This window comes from Anoplopoma fimbria, chromosome 14 (assembly GCF_027596085.1).
Source record: "Anoplopoma fimbria isolate UVic2021 breed Golden Eagle Sablefish chromosome 14, Afim_UVic_2022, whole genome shotgun sequence".
NCBI lineage: Eukaryota > Metazoa > Chordata > Actinopteri > Perciformes > Anoplopomatidae > Anoplopoma > Anoplopoma fimbria.
Genome location: NC_072462.1, coordinates 3073247 through 3095094, shown reverse-complemented (window position 1 = coordinate 3095094; position 21848 = coordinate 3073247). Strand labels below are relative to the sequence as shown.

At 40.3% G+C, this 21848-nt stretch overlaps 1 protein-coding gene across 5 annotated transcripts; it reads left to right on the top strand.

Annotated features, from left to right (window-relative positions):
* The first annotated feature begins 236 nt into the window (after positions 1-236).
* On the top strand, positions 237-21839 carry LOC129101976 (ceramide transfer protein). 5 transcript variants are annotated; one of them, XM_054611854.1, is made up of 19 exons: positions 237-527; positions 3102-3236; positions 10680-10796; positions 10949-11014; positions 13467-13574; positions 13741-13876; positions 14936-15019; positions 15373-15530; positions 15707-15799; positions 15892-15978; positions 16086-16178; positions 16331-16399; positions 16824-16919; positions 17150-17282; positions 17857-17927; positions 18055-18183; positions 18306-18435; positions 19677-19813; positions 19919-21839. In XM_054611854.1, exons 1-18 carry the CDS (start codon positions 417-419, stop codon positions 19802-19804), a joined length of 1944 nt encoding a protein of 647 aa, XP_054467829.1. In that variant the 5' UTR covers positions 237-416; the 3' UTR covers positions 19805-19813; positions 19919-21839. The 5 variants fall into 5 exon arrangements, with proteins under 5 accessions (XP_054467829.1, XP_054467827.1, XP_054467830.1 ...); XM_054611852.1 differs by having other exon boundaries at positions 13738-13876; XM_054611855.1 differs by lacking the exon at positions 10949-11014 and having other exon boundaries at positions 13738-13876.
* Positions 21840-21848: the final 9 nt, after the last annotated feature.

Below are 21848 nucleotides of genomic sequence, written 5' to 3'. Positions count from 1 at the left end.
AACTAAACTAAAATAGAATAAACTAAACTAAACTAGAATAAACTAAACTAAACTAAACTAGAATATAAAGAAATAATAATAATAATAATAATAATAATAATAATAATAATAATAATAATAATAATAATAATAATAAGCTGTTTCACTCCGGCTCTATTTCCCTGCAGCACCTCTCCTAACAGGTAGGGGAGGGGTGGGTGAGGGGGATAAAGGGGGAGGAGCCTGTGCTCCTGGTGGAGGAGTGATTCTGTGACGTCATCCAGCCAGCGCCCCTGCGCACCACACAAGTAGGAACACGCGCTCGCGAGGAGCAGCAGAAGAAGAAGCAGCTCGCGGACAGTCAGTTCTGAAACATGGCAACGCTGCCAGACCATAATAACCAATAACAACGCGTGTGTGTGTGTGTGTGCGGCGACATGTCAGACAACCAGAGCTGGAACTCTTCCGGGTCCGAGGAGGACGCGGAGCCCAGAGATGAGTCCGGTCACCTGATCGGGGTCGTGGACCTGAGCGGGGTGCTCAGCAAGGTAAGGATTAGGGCTGACCGGAAGCACCTACAAGTCACGGCTGAGGGCACCGCTGCCCAGGAAGGAGTCTGTTTACCTGCACACATGCATGCTCATTCGTTTTATGTTTCCTTGTTGTTTTTAATGTTTTGTTGTTATAAATAATAGTGCATATTTTGTAAAACAATATTTATTTTCTTTTTTTATTCTTATAATATTATTTTTGTGTTTAAAAAGTTTAATTTGTATTAATATTATATAGTATTATACAGGTGGAGGTATTTTTCAATTGGGCAAATAAAATAAAAATAAACTAGAATAAACTAAACTAGAATAGACTAGATTAAACTAAAATAAAAGAAACTAGAATAAACTAAACTAGAATAAACTCAAATAAAATAAAATAAACTAGAATAAAATAAACTAGAATAAAATGTTTACCTACACATGCATGCTCATTCGTTTCCTTGTTGTTTTTAATGTTTTGTTATTATAATACATAGCTTGTAAATTTGCAACAATATTTCTTATTCTTATAATATTCTTTTTGTGTTTTAAAAAGTTTAATTTGTATTAATGTTATATAGTATTATACAGGTGGAGGCTTCAGTGGGCTTTCTGCCTCTTCCTGCACTGGGATATCATTTATCAATGTTATGGGTTTTATATTTTTCAATTGGGCAAATAAACTAAAATAGAATAAACTAAACTAAACTAGAATAAACTAGATTAAACTAAAATAAAAGAAACTAGATTAAACTAAACTAGATTAAAATTAAATTAAATTAAAAAAACTAGAATAAACTAAACTAAACTAGAATAAACTAAACTCTAGAATACAATAAAATAAACTAGAATAAAACTAGAATAAAATAAACTAAACTAGAATAAAGTAAAATAAACTAGAATAAAATAAACTAGAATAAAATAAGATAAACTAGAATAAACTAAACTAGAATAAACTAAACTATGCCAGGGTTATACAGAATCCTTTTTGCCCTCCGTCAACATTTCCACTTTCCTGCATAGGAATATCAGACCGGTAATCCCCACTGGGAAAGGAAAGCCCCCCCCCATTGAAAATGTAATTGAGCAGTGGGGTATGTAATGCAGCACACAGCCCCCTCCAAAAGAGAGATTAGACAACTGTGGTTATGAGTGTAGGTGAATGTTTATAGTTCACTCAAGGTTAACTCGTGTCTTTTATTTGTTTATTTTGCAGGGACAATGCACACCAATCAACAGGCAAAGCCAGATGTTTGAAGGCAGCCTAAAATTACAAAAATTCAAAATTAAAATAGAATTAAAATGTATAGATAAACAGACAGTAACGTTTAGACAACCAATGCACATATAAGCAAAGTGTACTTAAGACACTAGAGCAGAGCAGAACAAACACATACAACACTGAGGCACAGAACACACACATCAACATGGAAAATAGCAGCACTGAACAAGACAAATGCACATGTGACATTGTACACCTGTATATTCATTTTAAAACTCTATTCTGCATTAGTATCAGGTGGTCACAGTTAAACTAGTGTTTTGCCTGGTGCACATTGTGCAGATGTAAGTGTTTCCCTATCAAAAAGAGAAAAGAAAAGCTGATATTGTGATTAATGACCACTGAAGGGCTCATTTCAAAGGTTAAAGTAGGCCTGCTGCATATTCCTATGATAACAATGTGGATACAGCAAATGGTGTTGGTGTTATGGGCAAATATCCAGTGATACTGTAAATATTGATTTAACAACCGTATGCAAGGTGCAGGAAATACTTTGCTGGGATGCTGGTACAAGTAAAACAATGCGCGTTAACTGGCTGCTCTGAGTAAATAACACTGCATTCTATTGTTGATCTGTTTTTTTTGGTAAACAGACAGTTAAATCCCCTGCCAGACACATTCTTGGTAACCTATTTTGCCATATGCTTCTGCTCGCTTGAGCAAGACGTTGTTTTATCCAAATTGACCACCGTTTTAATTAGTTAAGCTGCACATAAGCTCATGTGGTATTAATGTCACTGTACACTGGTTGTCTCTAAACAGATTGCATGCTGACCTGCTAACCAAGCATATTGTGAGATTAAGCAGATCTGCAACCAGAAAAGCTCACCTCTTCAATCATACTAAGCCCTATTCACGTCATAAGTCTTGTGAGGATTAATGTGTCCATAAAATCTCACATGTGTAGTAGCTTGGTTCTCCCAGAAGTGCAAAAATACACATTTGATTTATGTTTGTAATGTACTCTGAGGTACCAGTAAAATGGAAACTTCTCTGTAATTCAACAATCTATGAGTCCATAGTCCCTTAATGGAGACTTTACTGTTGTTGATTCAACTCTGCGGTTATGTTGAGGCTGTAGTTTGTGGTTTTGTTGTATTAGACAGTCAGGTGTTAAACGTTTCTTTGTAAATAAAGAGGACAGAATGAGCACCCTACAGTTACACAACCACAAAGTGCAGCCATTTCAACCGTTTAAATCACCATTAAAAAGAAAGTAAGGTTGTATTTATGAGGTGGTTTTTTTTTTTTTTATTTCCTCGTCACTCAGCATTCAAAGATATTGATAAATGTGCTTTATTTTTCAGTGGACAAATTACATCCATGGATGGCAGGACCGTTGGGTTGTCCTGAAAAACAACACACTGAGCTACTACAAGTCTCAGGATGAGACAGAGTATGGCTGCCGGGGTTCCCTCTGCCTCAGCAAAGCTGTTATTACTGTGAGTACTATTGAGTGTCTTTACTTCAAAGCAGCGCCTTCCTTTCTGTTCACTCTGCGTCAATATTCCACAATCTTTAAACAGCAAGCGTTGGAGTGTATTTGAAGAAAGTGCAGCCTTTCTTTTGTGCAATATTGGCCCTTTCAAAATGACTTTCAGAATGAACGCTGTCGTTTGTGTAAGAGGGACCCATTTGTGAAGAAAGGGGAACTATCACTCCTGCTATTAAGTCACCAAACAGTCAAATGTGCTGTGCCTCACATCCTCTGCTTTTACAAGACCTTAGAGGATCCTCTGTGGATGTTTATTTAAATTGCAAATGTAGGCACTCTACCCTTGTTTTTACTTTACTTACTAAAGTAAACTTCACCTACAGCTTCAGACAATTTTCTCTGGAATATGTGTTGCTCTAGTTTGACCTTCCTATCAGAAAGAAGCCGAACAGCCAGGTGTTGTGGTGTTCAGGTGTTTCGGTTGCGTGGCTGTAATAACCACAGTGCATAGATCTGGTATACAGTATTTAAAGACTTGACCTTCTTCTTATATTGGTTGGCTAGCTGTGATATGTAGAGGCTAATCAGTGTAGTCTGACTCAGTTATGTTGCTGATCAGAGTTGACATAGCTTTTTAAACCTTTTGGTAAAAAGGAAATCACCTGCAATTTGGGGAAATAACATTCAATTATTACAAATCGAATGAAATAAAGAATATCTGTTGCCATCGGCTGAAGAGCTCACTGGTTCATCTTTCTTCGCAGACTAAATGATGATTGGACAGTATTTGTTGATGGTGATCAAAAGGTAGATGAAGGCTGACAGAAGAACTGTGCAATCAGCTTTGGCCAGAAAGATCGGTTGCCAGAGTTTCACCCTTGGCCAGGCCAGGCTTTTTTCCCCCACATGACATCCTCTGTTCAAGTCTGAAGAATTCACATGTGCTGCAAAAATATCATCTGCTTCTCTTTAAAACCAAAAGTTGAAGTGTTTTTTTTTTTTTTACATATTGCATTTGGTTTGGCTTTCTTGTGAAAACAAATTCAAAGAACTTTCAGCACAAACAGAAACGCTGTTTTAAAGCTGCGCCAGTTGTTGCAGTGCTCTCTTAACTTTGTAATATGAAATACTGCTACAGTTGTAAAGTAAAGTTTAAAGTTTAGTTCCCATGTTATTAACTCACAGCCATACTTTTCTGTACGCTGAAATGAACCGTCCAATACTACATTTAATGGGATGAGATGATCACATTTGGAGAAATCTGAGGAGCAAAGATAGACTTTTCAGTTTCTGTTTCCCATCAGCATTCTACCCCACCCCTCTCTCCCTCTCTCTCTCTCCCTCTCTGTCTTCCATAGCCTCCCACATACTTTTGAGAAGTATATGAGATGTGATTCAGATGTCAGGAATCCACCATATGTTTCCGTTGAATTCATAAAGGAAAGCCTCTGGCTCTTTCCTGGATTCATGTGCAGGCCTAAGGCTCGACTCACTGTTCTAATCTAATCAGATGAGGAGCTTTACACTAGAGTTTCTACAACTTGTTTGTGATCTGCTGTGATAACCGGTTTTTTTCAAAGAACTCCTGATCATGTCTCAAGTTCTGCTCGAGGGTCTTTAGCCCGTCAGGTGACTGTTTTCGTTTCAAAACAACATGTTGTGTGGCAACACTTTACAGAGAGAGAGAGAGAGAGAGCCTCATCATGAGACTAGTAACGTTCTGCCACTGCATGGGAGCGACGGAGGAATTAGAGCTGTGGTAGCTTACAGTATATAGAAGCAGAGACTTCCATCATGCCAATCAGGCTTTTAATAATAGCCCGTCTCAGATTCAAAAGGGGCTGCCACACTTTGCTAAGTACAGAGAAAATAAATCCAAACATGTCGACAGTGTTTAAGGCTGGCTGTTTGCATTGTTTCACCTTGCATCACGTCATTGACTGATTCTCCGTCTGAGTTTCTCTTCAAAGAGTAACAAGAAGAAATGAATAAGTTACTGTTCGCACGCAGCATAAAGCAGGCTTTGCTTTTAACTGTATTTGTTCAGCTTCATCCATTCCCGGCTTGTGTAAATATTAACCTCCATGCGGTGCTCTACTGTCATCATTTCTCATTCCACTGGAAATATGCCTCAAAAGTCTGGGGCGTAAATATTGATGAGTTATATCTGGTGATGGTCACACACAAACAGTAATTGAAATATATTTTTTTGTGGTTCTTCCTCAGTATTTCTGTCTATTGATTTCTCCCTCTTGTCATCCCCCCTCATGGCTCTGGCATTAACTCTCAAACACAGATGCATCATGGTACAAGTGGTGTGTTCTCGGACATCCGGCTTGTTATGTGTTCCACATCTATTGTGATAACATCCGAGTGTGGTTAAAAAGAAAAGTGTTTGAACTAAGATCTGCATCTGCATGCCTCGCATCGGCTGGTTATGAACCATGTTTGCATTTAGGTTTACACCACATTTAATGTTTACAGTTTAGAGGCTTCATACTTGGAGTTTCCATTTGGCCCAGAGTTATGAACTTTGGTCAGAGGCTGTTAATACTATGGCAATAGAAAATATTACAAATCTGAATTATAAGAGAACGGCAGCTAGATTCTTTTGTTAATAAATCTTCCAGTTATTTTCTCTATTAATCATTTTGCCTAGAAAATAGTGGAAAAACATTTCCTTGAGCCCAAGGTGATGTTTCAAATGTCTTGTTTTGTCTGATCAATGGTTCAAATCTCAGATATTCAATTTACTTTGGCAGAAAAAGCATCAGATGCTCACATCTGAAAGCTGCTACCAGCAAATGTTTGGCGAAAAATTGCCCAAACAATAATTCGACTCTCAAAATGTATCCACAAATGTTCTGTCCATCGAATAATAGATTAATGGACTTATCCTTGCAGCTCTGGTGTGCAAACGGTATACATGTATGTTAAAACTTCAAATGGAGTCTGTGGTTAAAGTTGAACCGTGAGTCACTCCTGGCTTTCAGTTAGCACACTCGTATTGTGAAACTTGGGTAGACCTGTCAGAGAATGTGTGATTTCTTTATTGCTCAACCACCAGAGCAAATGCTCGGAAGCCTTTCTCAAACGTATTGACACAATGTAAAACCCAGAGATTGGGAGACTGGTGTCCATCCTTACCAGCATACCCAACAGGAGCATCTTTAAAAGGTGGAGCAAACAGCTAATTAGCCACAAAAAGAGCTTACACTGAAATAAAATCAAGTAGACCTACACTTTAATCTACTGCCTCAAAGTTCAACAGACTTGAAACCGCATGTGTCAACCGAGCCTCTGCCAAAAGGGAGGATTCATTGCAGAGCTGCATTACACACTGTTCACTTCTTTGTGTTCACCCTGTCTACACAATAGTATAGGTGGGTCATATGTTCACAGCAACATTCATTACTAAGGAACATGACGCTAATTCCTGAACAGTAGTGCATAGTGAATGTGTAGTAGTTGGGTACTGGATTGTTTTTGAGCTCTTCGAGGCCTTTGAGGCAGGGGCACGGCTCCTCTCCATGTCTGGCATAAAGAGATAGCTCAAGGCGTACTAAAGGTCCTGTGGAGGTCAAGCAAACCACTGAGAATGATGTCAGGCTTTTGATGGAAATTGCATGTCCTCAGCCAGGAAATGAGACTCTTCCTCGTAGCTTGTGACTTCCTGGTCTGCATAGAGGAATCCTGATCTGCAAGCCTGTGTGCGGGTGAATGTTTCGTCACCCTTGTTCATTTGACCTTTTCCTTTTCTTTCACTCTGACCACTTGGGTGAGTCATTGTTTCCTGCACCGGGGTCACCGGGGTCACCAGGATCCCGTTTTTCTTTTTGTGTCGAGAGTCGACGGAAGGATATTCTTGGCACCAGGCCTCGGTAGTAATGGTCAAGGAAATAGATAGTATATTTGTCTTCATAGAGCATCATTTATTATGTTTAGACTGCTCAAATGAGCAACAAAATCCAGCTGGTGTCTGGTGCAGCTTTTGTAGGCTTTCCGATTGTTTGCATTGATATAATCCGCCCTTCTTTCTTGAGGTATTGAGAATCACACGTTTTGTTTTTTTAAAGCAGAGCTCCCATTCATTGGGTTCTGCAGACTGTGACTGCAAACACGTACGCCAGCTCAAAACACACACCGGCTCAAAGAGGGTCTGAAGGGAGTCTTTTTGAAGCTCAGTAGGAAGTTTTTGTTCGACGAAAATTGAGGAAGAAAAGCTGTTTTGTGTCATCATTTTAATGTAGGCTTTAATATTTCTTGCTACACTGTGGTACCAGAGAAACAAATAATATTTATAGCGCTAAATGATTTCATGAAATGAGTTTCTCTTTTCTTTCCTCCCCTCAACATGCCCCCTTATAAGACCATACAGTTGGAAACTATCCAAAACAAACCAGATACAAAAGTATGAGTCCATAGCATCAAACACTTTTATACTTATGATCTGAGGCATTTGAATTGAATATATTTTTAATATTTTCTTACAGCGAAATGAAAATGAAACTTATCTATACTGATTCTGGGGAATTCTGTTGGATTTGAAGAGCGCATAGATAAGTTTCAGTTTCAGTTCAGTTTCTCCTTGGAAGGGCTGAAGTGGGGAAATATTCTAAATATAGTGTACACCTCAACGGGTATACCTTTTTTTGTTTCCTGTCTGTTTCTCCCAGCTGGGGTTGTGCTGACCGCCATAGGAAAATCCCCTGACTATGTAGAAGTACCTCATGCAACCCCACTTCAAAAACACCCAACTATCCTTTTAACGCACCAAAACAATCGAAGCATTGATTTGTCCTGTGTTGCAAAGTGCTTTTCTGCAATCACATCTAAACTTTCCATCCATCCATTTCTTAGAATTGCATGCACTGCGTGTGTGTTTTTTATAACTTCTCCAGCTCTCCACATTGACTTGGTTCTCTATTGACCGGTGTGTTAAGTTGTTCATTAATCAGCCTACACACACACACACACAGACACACAAACCAAACACTCTTTTTTTCCGTCTGCTTGCCTTTCACACAGAGTCCGGGCTGAGGTCCGTGTCAGCCTGTCATGTCATCTTGTAGTGTGCGAGGCTGCTAAAATGTCCTCCCTGTGATGGATTATTGTTGACTGTAGCCTTGGATCCCAGGAACCTCCTGCGACCCAGTGCCGGCTTTCAGTGTGCCCATGAACCCCATAGTCTAGAGGTGATGAAGAGGAATCCATTTTCTAATGACACTAAAATCCACCATTCAAACACTCATTTCACATGGTCTTTGTGTGGTTTAGTCATACAAAAAGCAGAGATATTTGTACAATTGTATTGACAGTTTAAAGAAATCTTTCTTTACATTTTATAATTCTATAAACTCCCATGGATTTTTGCAGGTAAGATCTGGTGCTTTTCGTCCAGTCTGCTGGTTGTTGGTTTGAAACTAGTCCGTGTTGTCCTGGGTTTAAGCGAGGAGGAGGCTGTTGACGTTGTCTGCGTATCTCTCGTCTTTCTCATAACAAATGGTGGCGTAAGAATGCGACACACTAGTTTTCTTCCTCTCTCGTGCTTCCTCTTCTCGTCGGTGTTGAGCTCATGCTGGTAACTTTCAAACGAGCCTCTGGTTTGGCAAGCTTTCAGCGTTCGGCCTCCCGTCGTGCATTATTGACAGCGAGCATCTGTTGTTGGCCTCGGTGCCGTCCAGGTGTCGGGCGACACAGCCAAGTCGCACTCCTCCAATGAAACCTCTTTAAGGACACCAGATTGGCCCATTTATTTCTCTGCCAACTCACCGAACCATTACAATGTTCAGTGATGGTGTTTGGGCTCTTGTTGTCTCTGGGTGATGGAAGATCACAAGCTTGCAACTGTTAATGATTAAATGTGCCTCTTTTATTAAAGCCTGTCTCAGTGAATATAACAGTTATAAGCATGTTAATCTGTTGTAGGTTAAATAGAGTTGGTAGACAGAATTCACCTATAAACTATAATAGTATTACTTAAACCATGGTGGGTTATCGTCCTTCAATTGAATCATATATTGTGATACACAATTGCGTAGTCGTAATTGACAATTGATAATAACAAGCACACACTAACTCAGATTTATCAGAAAATCTGATGATTTTGCACTTAAGCTCTTCATAAAAAACAGTCTACAAAACCATGTGATTATTTCATATAGACTATTGATTTGTTGAATAACCAGAAAACAAGCTGTATCCTTAAATATGTAATCAAGATGTGAAATTAATTACATCATAATAGAAGACTTTGGCCATATTGCACAGCCCTAATTTACACTCACAATACCATATTGATGTAATATATAAAGAATTGATCAAATGCATTAATCAAACAAACAATTTCCATTGCTAATTCTCTCCCTCTGGAAGTGTTTATCTCCTGGCCCTCCAGAGGAAACGATTGTGCTTTCTGTGCATTACAAATCTACCAGGACATGGATTCCAGATGTGTTTACTGTGTTGTGGTAAACAGAGGAATGCAGAGGTCTCTTCTCTGATGCGGCTTCTCTCTGGCCTACAGTTTAACTGCAGTCTCCGGCGTTCCTGCTCCATCAGTCTTTTTCCTCCAGTTCTTTGTCCTTCTCCACTGCTCTCTAATAAGCCAGACTCTCCCTCGTACATCAGCCCGCTCTCTCCCTGAGATAAGACCTTGAGAGGGATTAAGCGGTGCGATTCGCTGTAGAGGCGTCATTCTAAGAAGGCCTGATGCATTTGGTAAATACCACTAAGGTAAATACCAATGCTATCACCATCATTCCCTCCACCTCCACCCTCCCCCAGCACAGACACACACAAAGTCCCTAGTTGCTGCCAGCAGCGCTAGCACAGCAGTTTTCACAGCCCTGACAGTACTCTGGAGGGCCATTAGGAATATGCTCCATCTTGCAAGTTGCCTTAAAAGGCCAGTTATCCTCCACTTGTCCTCCTATGGGACCGTGTCTGAAAAATGGATGCTGTTATGCATCTGGTGCTCTCTTCTTTTGTCCTCTATCTCTGTTAGATTTAGAGATATAGGCCTCCATTTGAGAAAGTCTACTCCCACCAATTTGGACTGTGGTGGATTGACACGTTTCTAGTTGCTAAAGCTGATCCGGGAACAGATTGTCACCCACCGTGTAACGCACAGTAGAGAGATAAGCGGTTTGCTATTTCGGTGTCATTTTAATAGCTATTTGCATGGATGGCCACCTCTCACATATGCCTCTCTTTGCTCTTCCTGAGCGGGAAAGAGATTTGTGTTTCCTGTTGCTATGAAAAGAACATGACAGCAGGCTAAGAAATGTGTGGCAGCACTCTCATTTCACGGACTCCCCCAGCATATGATCCTCTGCTTCCATCCACAGAGGATACGATGACCAAGATGTTTAAAAGATCAACAGCGGTATATTTTCAATGCACACCGACTAATCTTTGTGTCCTCTGTCCTTTTTTCCCTCTTTTTTAGCCTCATGAGTTTGACGAGTGCCGGCTGGACATCAGTGTGAACGACAGTGTGTGGTACCTCAGAGCACAAGACCCAGAGCACAGACACCAGTGGATTGACTCCATTGAGCTGCACAGAGTAAGTCATGCACACTCTTAACACAGCAGACAACAAACAGCTGCTATCATCATAAAAAAAAAAACGCAAAAAATATCCTCTAATACAAGGTTGGATTTGTGTAAGTGTGTGTGTGTTTATTGTACGTGTGCATGTGTGTGTGTTTCTATCAGACTATCAGAGAGGGGAGGAGAGAGAAGGGAGGAATCCAGGGGACAATATTCATCCCTCCACCACTGGTGCGTTTGTTGGCAAGTTTGTAGGACTGAAAGAGTGCTTCACTCATGTGTTCACAGAACTCTGTATTAGCAAGTGATTGTTTGTGTTCATTTAGTCCGTAAGTCCTCCAGGCTTGGCTGTGGGTGCATGGCTCATTGAAAGGCTTTTAACAGAGGGCACGCTTCGCTGAATGTTATCTAAACCTTGGACTAACAGTCGGCTCAGGGTTAGGATAATCCTGTTTCATTGACAGACATTTAACTGGCTGAGAAAGCTGTTTTTAAACGCACAATCAAGAGATAGCCGTTTGAATGATTATCTAGGGAGTAGCCTGTCCTGGAGGGGGGCAGGTTGGACTACAGTCGAGGTTTTCCTGTTTTGTTGTTTGCTTAGAATTTCAATACAAAAAGTGAATTGACACAGGGCGGAAAATACAAGTTCAGCCTTTTAAAGTCATGTGTGAAGAGCAGAAGTAGCGTCCATTGAATTCAGTCAATGTGAGGGACAAAGGGAGCAGGTTTCAATCCCTACTGTTGACTGCTGACAAGAAGACAATGGAGCCAGAGGAGAGCTGCAAAATGCTTTATGTTTATATATATACACACACAGCAACCAACCGTCAAATATGTAGATGATCTTCTGCATTGTGGATATAATAATCCCATGTGGTAGTCGGGTGTTTATGGTGTTTATTGGTCCTCTTAATTGCACAACTTCAGCAGTCTTTCTAACGCTGATCAGTGGGTGTGAATGTTTATATTTAAGGCAGATATAATCCAGATTGAAGCAATAGTTGTAAATCTGTCAGACATGGCTGAGTAGAAGCCGTCAGCACACCTTCAGCATGTCTGCCAAAACAACATGCATGCTGACTCCTGGTCCTCAGTTTGGGAAATCCCCCCCCTCTCTCTTCCCGCCACTTCTCCCAACATCAGGGAGCCACCCTGACTCATGCACATACCTTAAACACACACACACACACACATCACACACACACACACACCCACCATCACGCCCACCATGACTCACCACTTCTTCCTAGAAGGCTCTGCTGCTCTCTCAAACCCACATTACTCACCACACTCCAGCAGCCCAGCGTCTCCATGGAGACACAACACACCACAGCTAACACTTCAGAGCTCCAACAGTTTGAGACGGTGAAACATCCGAGTATGGAAACACTTGTTTCTAGGAGACCCCTCCCTGCTAAAGGAAGCTGTGCTTGTTGTGTATTTTTTTAAATGTGCAGTGACAGCGTTGTGACATAAATTCCAGTATTGCAACGTCATTATTTATGGACAGTTTTATAGCTTTATTTTGTGACTTTGATGAGTCTGTTTCTGCTCAGGGAAGCTTATTTTTTATTTCTCTTTTTACAAGCAGCAGGTTTTATGTCTCCTGTTGTCCAAACTCAGCCATGCGAGTGCACTTGGGCTCCAGTCAGCCGACACATAAACACACTCTTTGCTACTCTATATTACTCAATATTTGCTGTGCCGCATGCATTTTAAGAACGTGTGCATGTGCGTACGTCAGATTTTTGAACGGAGACTGAGCCACTCATAAATCTCACATATACTCCTTTTTTAGATTGTATTTTTCTGGTTTATTAAAGCTGCAACAAAAGCTTTCCTTTTTGTTTTCCCTCATCAAACAGACTGAGCGGCCCTCATGCAGACTGTTTGATGGCACAATCTGTGCTGATGAAGTCAGTAGGGAAGCAGTATGTTGGTGAAAGGGCAACAGCACCGACTGAAATCCATGCAAATGCAGGCGGAGTTACTTCTGGCTGTTGACCGAGAGTAACCCCGGCCTCTTACCAATGCCAGTCACGTGCGTTGAGGTTTCCTGCCCCCTGGTGGTTGAAACCGGAAGTGTCTCTGAACACGTCTCCGTTTCCAGCAGTATCTTTGAACCTTTTCCTCTCTGCTGTCACGGGCCGTCTATTTTGAGGGCCGGGCTGTTGTGTAACAGGAGAGGGGAAGCAGTCAGCTTTACAGGAAGTCACTTGATGTTTCAGTTGTGTTGCCATGGTCACTGGATGTGTGTCGTGTTCTGGGGCTTTTGAGGCCACGGTGTTGTACAACATTAGGGATATTATTAAGGCTTTCTGGAAAGCTGTTTTTGTAGTGTCTATTTTTTTACGTTTTTATTTGGATGTAACACAAACAGATTTTAAGAAACTTCTATCCCAAAATACTTACTGAATGTGATACTTCAAGGTTAGAGAACATACTGATTTATAAAATATTGATGTTTAAAACCTCAGAATAGGTGGGACACAACTCACAATTGCTGAATTATGGATGTTTCTGGGGGTCTATCTGTGTCTTTCATGCATGGTGTTTTGTTTTGATTACGTTTTTGGTTTGAATTATTAATAATAATGTATTTTGATAAGTTAGTTTCTGTGACGACCTCATTAACTTGTCCCCATGTTTTTTGTTTTTTCTCCTGTGGGTTTCTGCGTAGGCTGATTCTGGATACGGCTCAGAGTCCAGTCTGCGGAGACATGGCTCCATGATGTCTCTCACATCAGCCACCAGCGGCTTCTCTGCCACCTCCACGTCCTCCTTCAAGGTCAGTTTTCTTGGTTAATGTTTACTCTGGCAGAACAAATCCTTGGCTGCAATTTTTCTGTTATTTTTGTCAGCACAAATTTACTGGAATTCCAGGTTGGAATTGTGGTCCATGTAAATACAAACAAAGGCCTAACCACTGTGTTGCTTTCTTGTTTGTTAAGAAGGGTCACAGCCTGAGGGAGAAGCTGGCAGAGATGGAGACCTTCAGAGATATTCTGTGCAGACAGGTGGACACGCTGCAGAAATACTTTGACGGCTGTTCAGACGCCGTGTCCAAGGACGAGCTGCAGAGAGATAAAAGTAAGAGCCTCAGACACCTACACTCCCTTTAACTACATATTTTGTTGATCTATAGGGATCTGATTTATGTGATTTTTAGACGAGAAGTGAAGGTTATTTAATCGTCAAAAAACATGCACTTTTCCAATAACGTTCCAGCTTTTTTTTTGTAGCTGAAATGATCATCAATTAGTCAATCGAGTCAAAATAATAAGCAACTATTTTGACAATCATTTTTTTAGCTTAAATGCCGAAACATTTACTGGTTCCAGCTTCTCTGTGTGAGGATTTAATGCTTTTATTTGTCATATATTTGATAGTAAACTGAATACTTGTTTGTGTTGATAAAACAATTTGAATATGGCACATGCAGTAAATTATAATGAGCATTGTTTACACTTTTTAGGCCTGTTATTGACAAAACAATTGATTGATAAATCAAGAAAATAAGAAGAACATTAATAGATAATGTTTATTTTGTCATATAGCTGTTGCATAAGGTCTAGCAATGTGTGGACATAATGGAGTACTGCACTATGACACAACGAGTGTTTAAAGAAGATGCATTTAACCAAAATTGGTGATTTCTGGGAAGCGACTGACCAACACTGATCTGTGATCAAAGAGAATATTTAGTTTGCATTTTCCAAATCTAGATTATGAACATATTAGGAATGTGTGTGTGTGTGTGTTGTGACTCAGTCAGCAGTTATTCCACAAACCCTCTCACCCCATCTTGGCTGAGTGAACATTTGCTCATGGCAGCCCGTGGACGACCACAGTGGATGAAGCCCTGCTTTTGTTCTCCTCGCCTCTCTCTCTCTCTCTCTCTCTCTCTCTCTCTCTCTCTCTATCTCCCCCCCTCTCTCTGTCTCTCTCTCTCCATTCTAAAGATGAAACCAGACCATTGTCATGTTGTCCAGCGCAGCAGAAATCTGTCCGTCGTATGTGCTGTAGCTTTTAGTTGTGAATGGGCCTGTTGACTTTCAGCAGGATCCCACAAGGAAAAGCTCTGGTTTTGTTTTTGCATTTTCCTCTCTGAGACTTGATTTCTCTTCTTTTTTTATTCTTTTTTTTCAGTCGTGGAGGACGATGAAGATGACTTCCCCAACACCCGGACCGATGGAGAGTTTCTGCACAACAACCATGGCAGCAAAGAAAAACGTTAGTACTAGAAAGTATTTTTCTATAACCTTGAATACTCATAACTCTCAAGCCTGAGATATTATCTAATAAGACAGAAGAGCACAGACAAAAACACAAAATAGAAAGATGTCTTTATTGAAATAAGCATCACTGTTGTGTAGGAGATGATTGAGCAAATATGCAAAAAAACAACTGTTGTGTTTCTTATAGTTAATGCAATATATATTGTGTTTGTAAGGAATAATCTTAACTTGGTTGCCCCACTGACATGGAAATAGAGAATATTATGTTATGAAGTGACCCAACACTCATAGATTTTGTGTTTGTCACAAGCAGCATTTGTTTCAGTCCCATGCTCCTGTTTTGTGCAGTGTTCCAGACCGTGAGTCCCAAGGGAATCAATGGCATAGACTTTAAGGGTGAGGCCATCACGTTCAAGGCTACCACAGCTGGGATCTTGGCCACTCTGTCCCACTGTATCGACCTCATGGTAAAGAGAGAAGACAGCTGGCAAAAAAGAGTGGATAAGGTGTGTAATATTATATCTAATTAGCCATGTGTCATCTGTATTACATACATTTCTATTTGTCAAACAAGTGATCGTTTATCTACAGTAGAGAAGCAGTTATCTGCTAAACAGAGAAGATGAAGGTGTGAAAGTTGTCGCAGGGTTTGTTAAATGATTCTCTATCTTTGTGTTTGTAGGAGATGGAGAAGAGACGTAGAATAGAGGAGGGCTATAAATCAGCGCTCAATGAGCTGAAGAAGAAGTCTCACTTCGGAGGTCCAGATTATGAGGTGCAGTATAGAATTCATCCCATAATGCAGCGTGATTCTCTATGTTGTGTAAGAACTTTTGAAGTGACGTTCCCTCTCCACCTTATTTGCAGGAGGGTCCAAACAGCCTCATTAACGAGGACGAGTTCTTCGATGCGGTTGAAGCTGCTCTGGACCGACAGGACAAAATAGAAGAGCAGGTGAGCAAACCGTCGGACACGCTGTTCACTTAAAGATGTGAGGTGGTTACTTTAAAAAGCGGTGGATATGTTTGCTTGGTTAGAATTCTGTGCTCGTTTGTGTGCAGTGTCACACGGAGAAGATAAGGATACAGAGGTCCAGCCCCGTCCCACCGGGAGACGTCTATTCCAGCATCGGCACTCACAGATTCTCTGACAAGGTAATCCAAACCCTCTCCCCTCTAAAACCGTACACGCCTCCAAGTTACCTTCACTCCACCTGTTCCACCTTCATTTCTTCACTTCTTTTATTTTGACATCTCACACCCTTTTTTTTCTCCCATCACCCCCTCGTTTCCCGTCTTCCCTGTAGTCTCATAGTCAGCCCTCCCCTGCCCTGATAATCAGCGCCCCTCACGATGTCCACAGATTCAGCGCAGAGGTAACTCCCAGTTAAAGCTCAGCCGGTCACCCATTCCTCGTTCTGCTTCACCCGTCTGGACTAAGCACCACGTCTGCATGGCCGTTGAACCCGTAGTAACAGCGTTAGCTTAACCGTGTATACACAGGAACTCACTGTAACGGCATGTAGCGTGAGCTCCTTGTACCTGTGTGAATTAATAACTGTCATTGTTTAAACACAACCTGCTACCCGGTCTGTTATGTAACATAGAAGTTAGTGTTCTCCTGTGTTAACGTTGGCACCAGATTACTATTTTGTCATTTGAGGTTTTGTTTTCATCCACAGAAACTAGACCGTGTAGAATACATGACTGTGTTTGTGCCGTGCTGATGTCTGAGGGCCTTTTTGGACTTGTCATTATATAATCTCACATCCTCTCTCTGTCCCTGGCTTTGTGTTATAGGTGGAGGAGATGGTGCAGAATCACATGACCTACTCCCTGCAGGATGTTGGTGGAGATGCCAACTGGCAGCTTGTTGTAGAAGAGGGAGAGATGAAGGTAAGAGGAGGATTTGATCAGGGTTCTCTAACTGCAGATCACATAGTAGAGCATATTTATATGTCATACTTGCACCGAGTCGTACACTAAAGTAGGATCTTTTTTATATGATAGTCTCAAGCACTTAAATTTGCCATTAAAATAAAATGTATCTAATCTACAACATGTACACACATTAAAAAAAGAGATTTATAAAATGATTTCACTTAATGCTTGTTGTATGTTTGCAGGTGTACAGGAGAGAGGTGGAAGAAAACGGGATTGTTCTGGACCCTCTGAAGGCGACCCATTCAGTAAAGGGGGTGACCGGTCACGAGGTCTGCCACTTCTTTTGGGACACGGCGTACCGCAACGACTGGGAGAGTAAGTCCTTCAACTCTGAGGGGATTTTCACACTTGGTCCCTTCCACCAATCCAAACGAGCTCAGAGCTATTGGTCACTATTTTTGAGTATAACTAAAGTCCAAGATGTGGTTTTCTTAACCCGTGCATTTTGAAGACAAAGCGCTCCAGGTGTTTATTTACCCGTTGACATTGTATTTTAGTCCTCTCGGCTTTCCGTAGCGCCGTCTGCTGGTAGAGAGCAGTATATATATGTAAAATAATCTGAAAAAACACAGTAACAGTTCCATTGATTGCACAGACAGGAAACGTCCCTAAAACAAAGATCACCGGTGGATTAAAAAAAACAGATAATCGCTGCTTTTTGCAACGTTCCATAAGCCACACAGACGTTTATGGGCCTAATGAATTATTATTATTATTATTGTCATTAGAACTGAGACTTTCTTTCATGGTCCACTTTAAGAGGACTGAGTTTAGTTTGTTTTAAAAGGACTACATGTGAAAACACTCTAAGTCAATGCTAGTTTAAAACTATATGTTATGATTTAAGTACATTTTATTTAAATTCTCCCATGTTCTCTTCCTCTTTCAGCCACGATTGAAAACTTCAATGTTGTGGAGACGTTGTCGGACAACGCAACAATTGTTTATCAAACGCACAAGGTAAGAGCTACAAGATCACAAACAGAATCACGACACTTCAACTGTGGGATGGATCTGTTAGGTGTGTGTGTGTGTGTGTGTGTGTGTGTGTGGAATTTGAAATGATGAAGTATGATCTGTGTTGCAGCGGGTGTGGCCTGCTTCTCAGAGGGACGTGTTGTATCTGTCGGCCATGAGAAAGATCTTGGCTAACAATGAGAATGACCCGGACACCTGGCTGGTCTGCAACTTCTCTGTGGATCACGACGACGCTCAGGTGAGCCATGGAGTCCGTTTAGGTCCCGTTTAGCTTTCAGACACCTCATGAGGACTTTATCAAGATTCTGAATGATAATCATGCTGCTTCTTTTCCTAATTCTCTGTCATGTCGTCGTACAGCCGTCCGGCCGGTGTGTTCGTGCCAAAATCAACATCGGCATGATCTGTCAGACCCTGGTCAGCCCACCAGAGGGAGACAAGGAGATCAGCAGAGACAACATCCTGTGTAAAATCACCTACGTCGCCAATGGTGAGTTTCCATCTGGGCTTTTGGATTCAATCGAGATTAAACACCAGATTATTTGCAGTTCCTAAAAAGACATAAAAAGCATTGAACCTTCTGCACAAAAAGGCGTTTGAAAGTATCAACATCTTAAATTTACAAAATATTTTCTGATGCCTCTCATTATTTTAAGCACCTGCTTTAGTGCCTGGACAAACAGAAGAAACTATGAACTAGAATTTGTTCTAGAACTACAGAGTTTCTGACTCTTTTGTTACATATTATACTATGACATATTTGAAGCCTTTATACGGCATACTATACTAACCTGTTATACTTTACTATACTAACCTGTTATACTTTACTATACTAACCTGTTATACTTTACTATACTAACCTGTTATACTTTACTATACTAACCTGTTATACTTTACTATTAACCTGTTATACTAACCTGTTATACTTTACTATACTAACCTGTTATACTTTACTATACTAACCTGTTATACTTTACTATACTAACCTGTTATACTTTACTATACTAACCTGTTATACTTTACTATACTAACCTGTTATACTTTACTATACTAACCTGTTATACTTTACTATACTAACCTGTTATACTTTACTATACTAACCTGTTATACTTTACTATACTAACCTGTTATACTTTACTATACTAACCTGTTATACTTTACTATACTAACCTGTTATACTTTACTATACTAACCTGTTATACTTTACTATACTAACCTGTTATACTTTACTATACTAACCTGTTATACTTTACTATACTAACCCGTTATACTTTACTATACTAACCCGTTATACTTTACTATACTAACCCGTTATACTTTACTTTGACATTTTTGACCTAGTAGACTATGACTTTTCTTATGGCATACAATACTACGATCTTTTAACGACATATTAAGCTATTACATTTTTAAAAAAATATTTTTGCAATAAACTATACTATGACTTTTTGAAAAAATTCTATACTTTTCTATAATACTATAATATGACATATTTTATAACATACTTCACTATTTTCTATGACATGTTTCTTTATTACCTAATACACTATTGCTTTTATTTGGCATACTATCCGGCTTCTGATTGTTTCATGACTGTTTTCTGATTGTTTCATGACTGTTTTCTGATTGTTTCATGACTGTTTTCTGATTGTTTCATGACTGTTTTCTGATGTGCTCCTTTGTTCAAACCTTCCTGCTCGGTAACGTGTTGCCTCTCGTGTCTCTTCGCAGTGAATCCCGGCGGCTGGGCTCCGGCCTCCGTGCTCAGGGCCGTGGCCAAGAGGGAGTACCCCAAGTTCCTCAAGCGCTTCACCTCCTACGTCCAGGAGAAAACTGCTGGCAAACCCATCTTATTCTGATTCTCACAGGTAACTCGGGAGTTTACTAATCCGGTTTTATGACGCCACCATTGCATCTCTATTTAGTAAATATCTCCTGCAGCATGATAACATGAATCCTCTCCCTCTTTCCAGTGTGGAGACATGAGGACAGAACTACACATGAGGTCTTCAGACTGACTGCTGCTGGGACCAGTAAAGCTCCTCACAGTGGTTTTCTCCCTCCCAGTTTTTAGCTCCAACTTCCAGTACAAGAAGAGGCTCACAATGGTGTCCTCTGGTGGCCGCATTCAAACATCAGACATTCATGTGAAAGAATATTCTTGAGTCAATTGAATCCTGGCAGTGATATCACAACTTATCATAATCATTTCAAGAGAAATTGCTGCTTGTTTTTCACCCTTCATTTTGATAAAACAATAATAAGCTTTTATTCAGAAGGAGATTATATTTGAGTGTCATTAGAAAAATCTCTGTAAGAGTCTCCTGTGATGAATGCATCCAGCAGCGAGCCCGTCTGTCTCCTCCTCATGCATCAGCTCCCAACGGCACTGCTGAGGCCGTCTTCACTGCTCATGTAGAAGACTCTCTTTTCTTACAGATATATTAATATATAAATGTATGTATGTTCTATAAGAAGTTTGTAAAAAACAAAAAAGAAACAACCTTTGCTAATAGACTGAAATATTTTATTCTTGCCATTTATAGCTCCTATTTTGTGCTGATTTTTTTTTTCATAGTCATTTCCCAGCTTTATTTTTAAGCTGCCAACTTTTGCTAGTTAAATATCACTGATCGATTAAGTCCAGAGGGCTGTCATCAACCGATGACCCCTATGATATAAGACTTGACCTCTCTGACTCCGCCCCTCTCATGAAAACGCCTCTCGTCGGCGCCGATGGAGGAACGAGCCGAGAGGAGTTCGTCATATATTTAATGTACAAAAACAAGAGCTCGTGTACATTGTTTGCTTGGCTTTATGTTTGTGTCATTGTCAAATGTTGTAGTGTCACAGCACATATTTTGAATGTTTAATGGGTTGTAAATAGTGTCACTAACATTTCTCTGGAGGTCAGATCGTTCTTTGTGACTTGAGTCGAGCCCAAATGCCTTAGTGTTAGAGGAGAGTCTAGTTTGGGATGGGATAAAGGGTGGTGTTAGTGCACCTTTGAAATCACTAGTAAGTGCCTCATGGCTGAGTTCCCCTTTCCATTGTCTCCTCTAGGAGTCAAATTAAAACTTTGGAAATCTAATTTACTGAATGAACAAACAGGGTGACACTTAATTTGGGTTTTTCCACTAAAAGCTAGAAGGATGTTTTTACAAGTTCTAGTATTATTTCAATTTAAGTTTCACCACCTCAACATTTCTGTCTGCGTTCCTGACGTGTGTACCATGTGCTTTGTTCTGGCAGTTAAAGTACTGAAACCATTCTGTTCAAACAGTCACGTTGGTTCTTTGTATCATGTTGTTTCAGTCAAAACATGTTAATGCAGAGTTCTGCAGAGTCCAGAGTTTAGTAAGGATCCGCTCTGTTGATACTGGAGTTGGTTTCAGCATCCTGTTTAACAGTTGAATGAACAGTAAACCTGTTACTCTGGACTTTGCAGTTCTACAGTTGACGCAGGCTGAGATGGAACGATCCCAAAACCTTTTTAAGAGGAAGTTACACAATTTGGTTTTCATTACTTCTGTTTTCCAGACAATACTTTTCAAAGTAAAGCATCAGTTCTTATATTTGAATACATTTCCCACCTGTGGACAACATAAAATGTTGTTTTTTTCTTTGGTTAAATCTATGATGATACACTTGTAGCAGAATGATGTCGGCGAGAGTGAATCCAGATGATGCTCAGCCTCTCGGCTGAGTGGAAAAGAAGCCAGGTTGAAGCTCTTTCACCTAAAGCAGACATTTCTGAATCTAGTTCAAGTGACTGTATATAATTAGAAACACTTGTGTAAATAATGCTGTGGGATCAACTTACAAATGTACTGTGACAGCGTCTTACTTCATCGGCCCTGTTTTAACAGTGAAATAAATAAGTTTATCCTCCAATTTTCAACG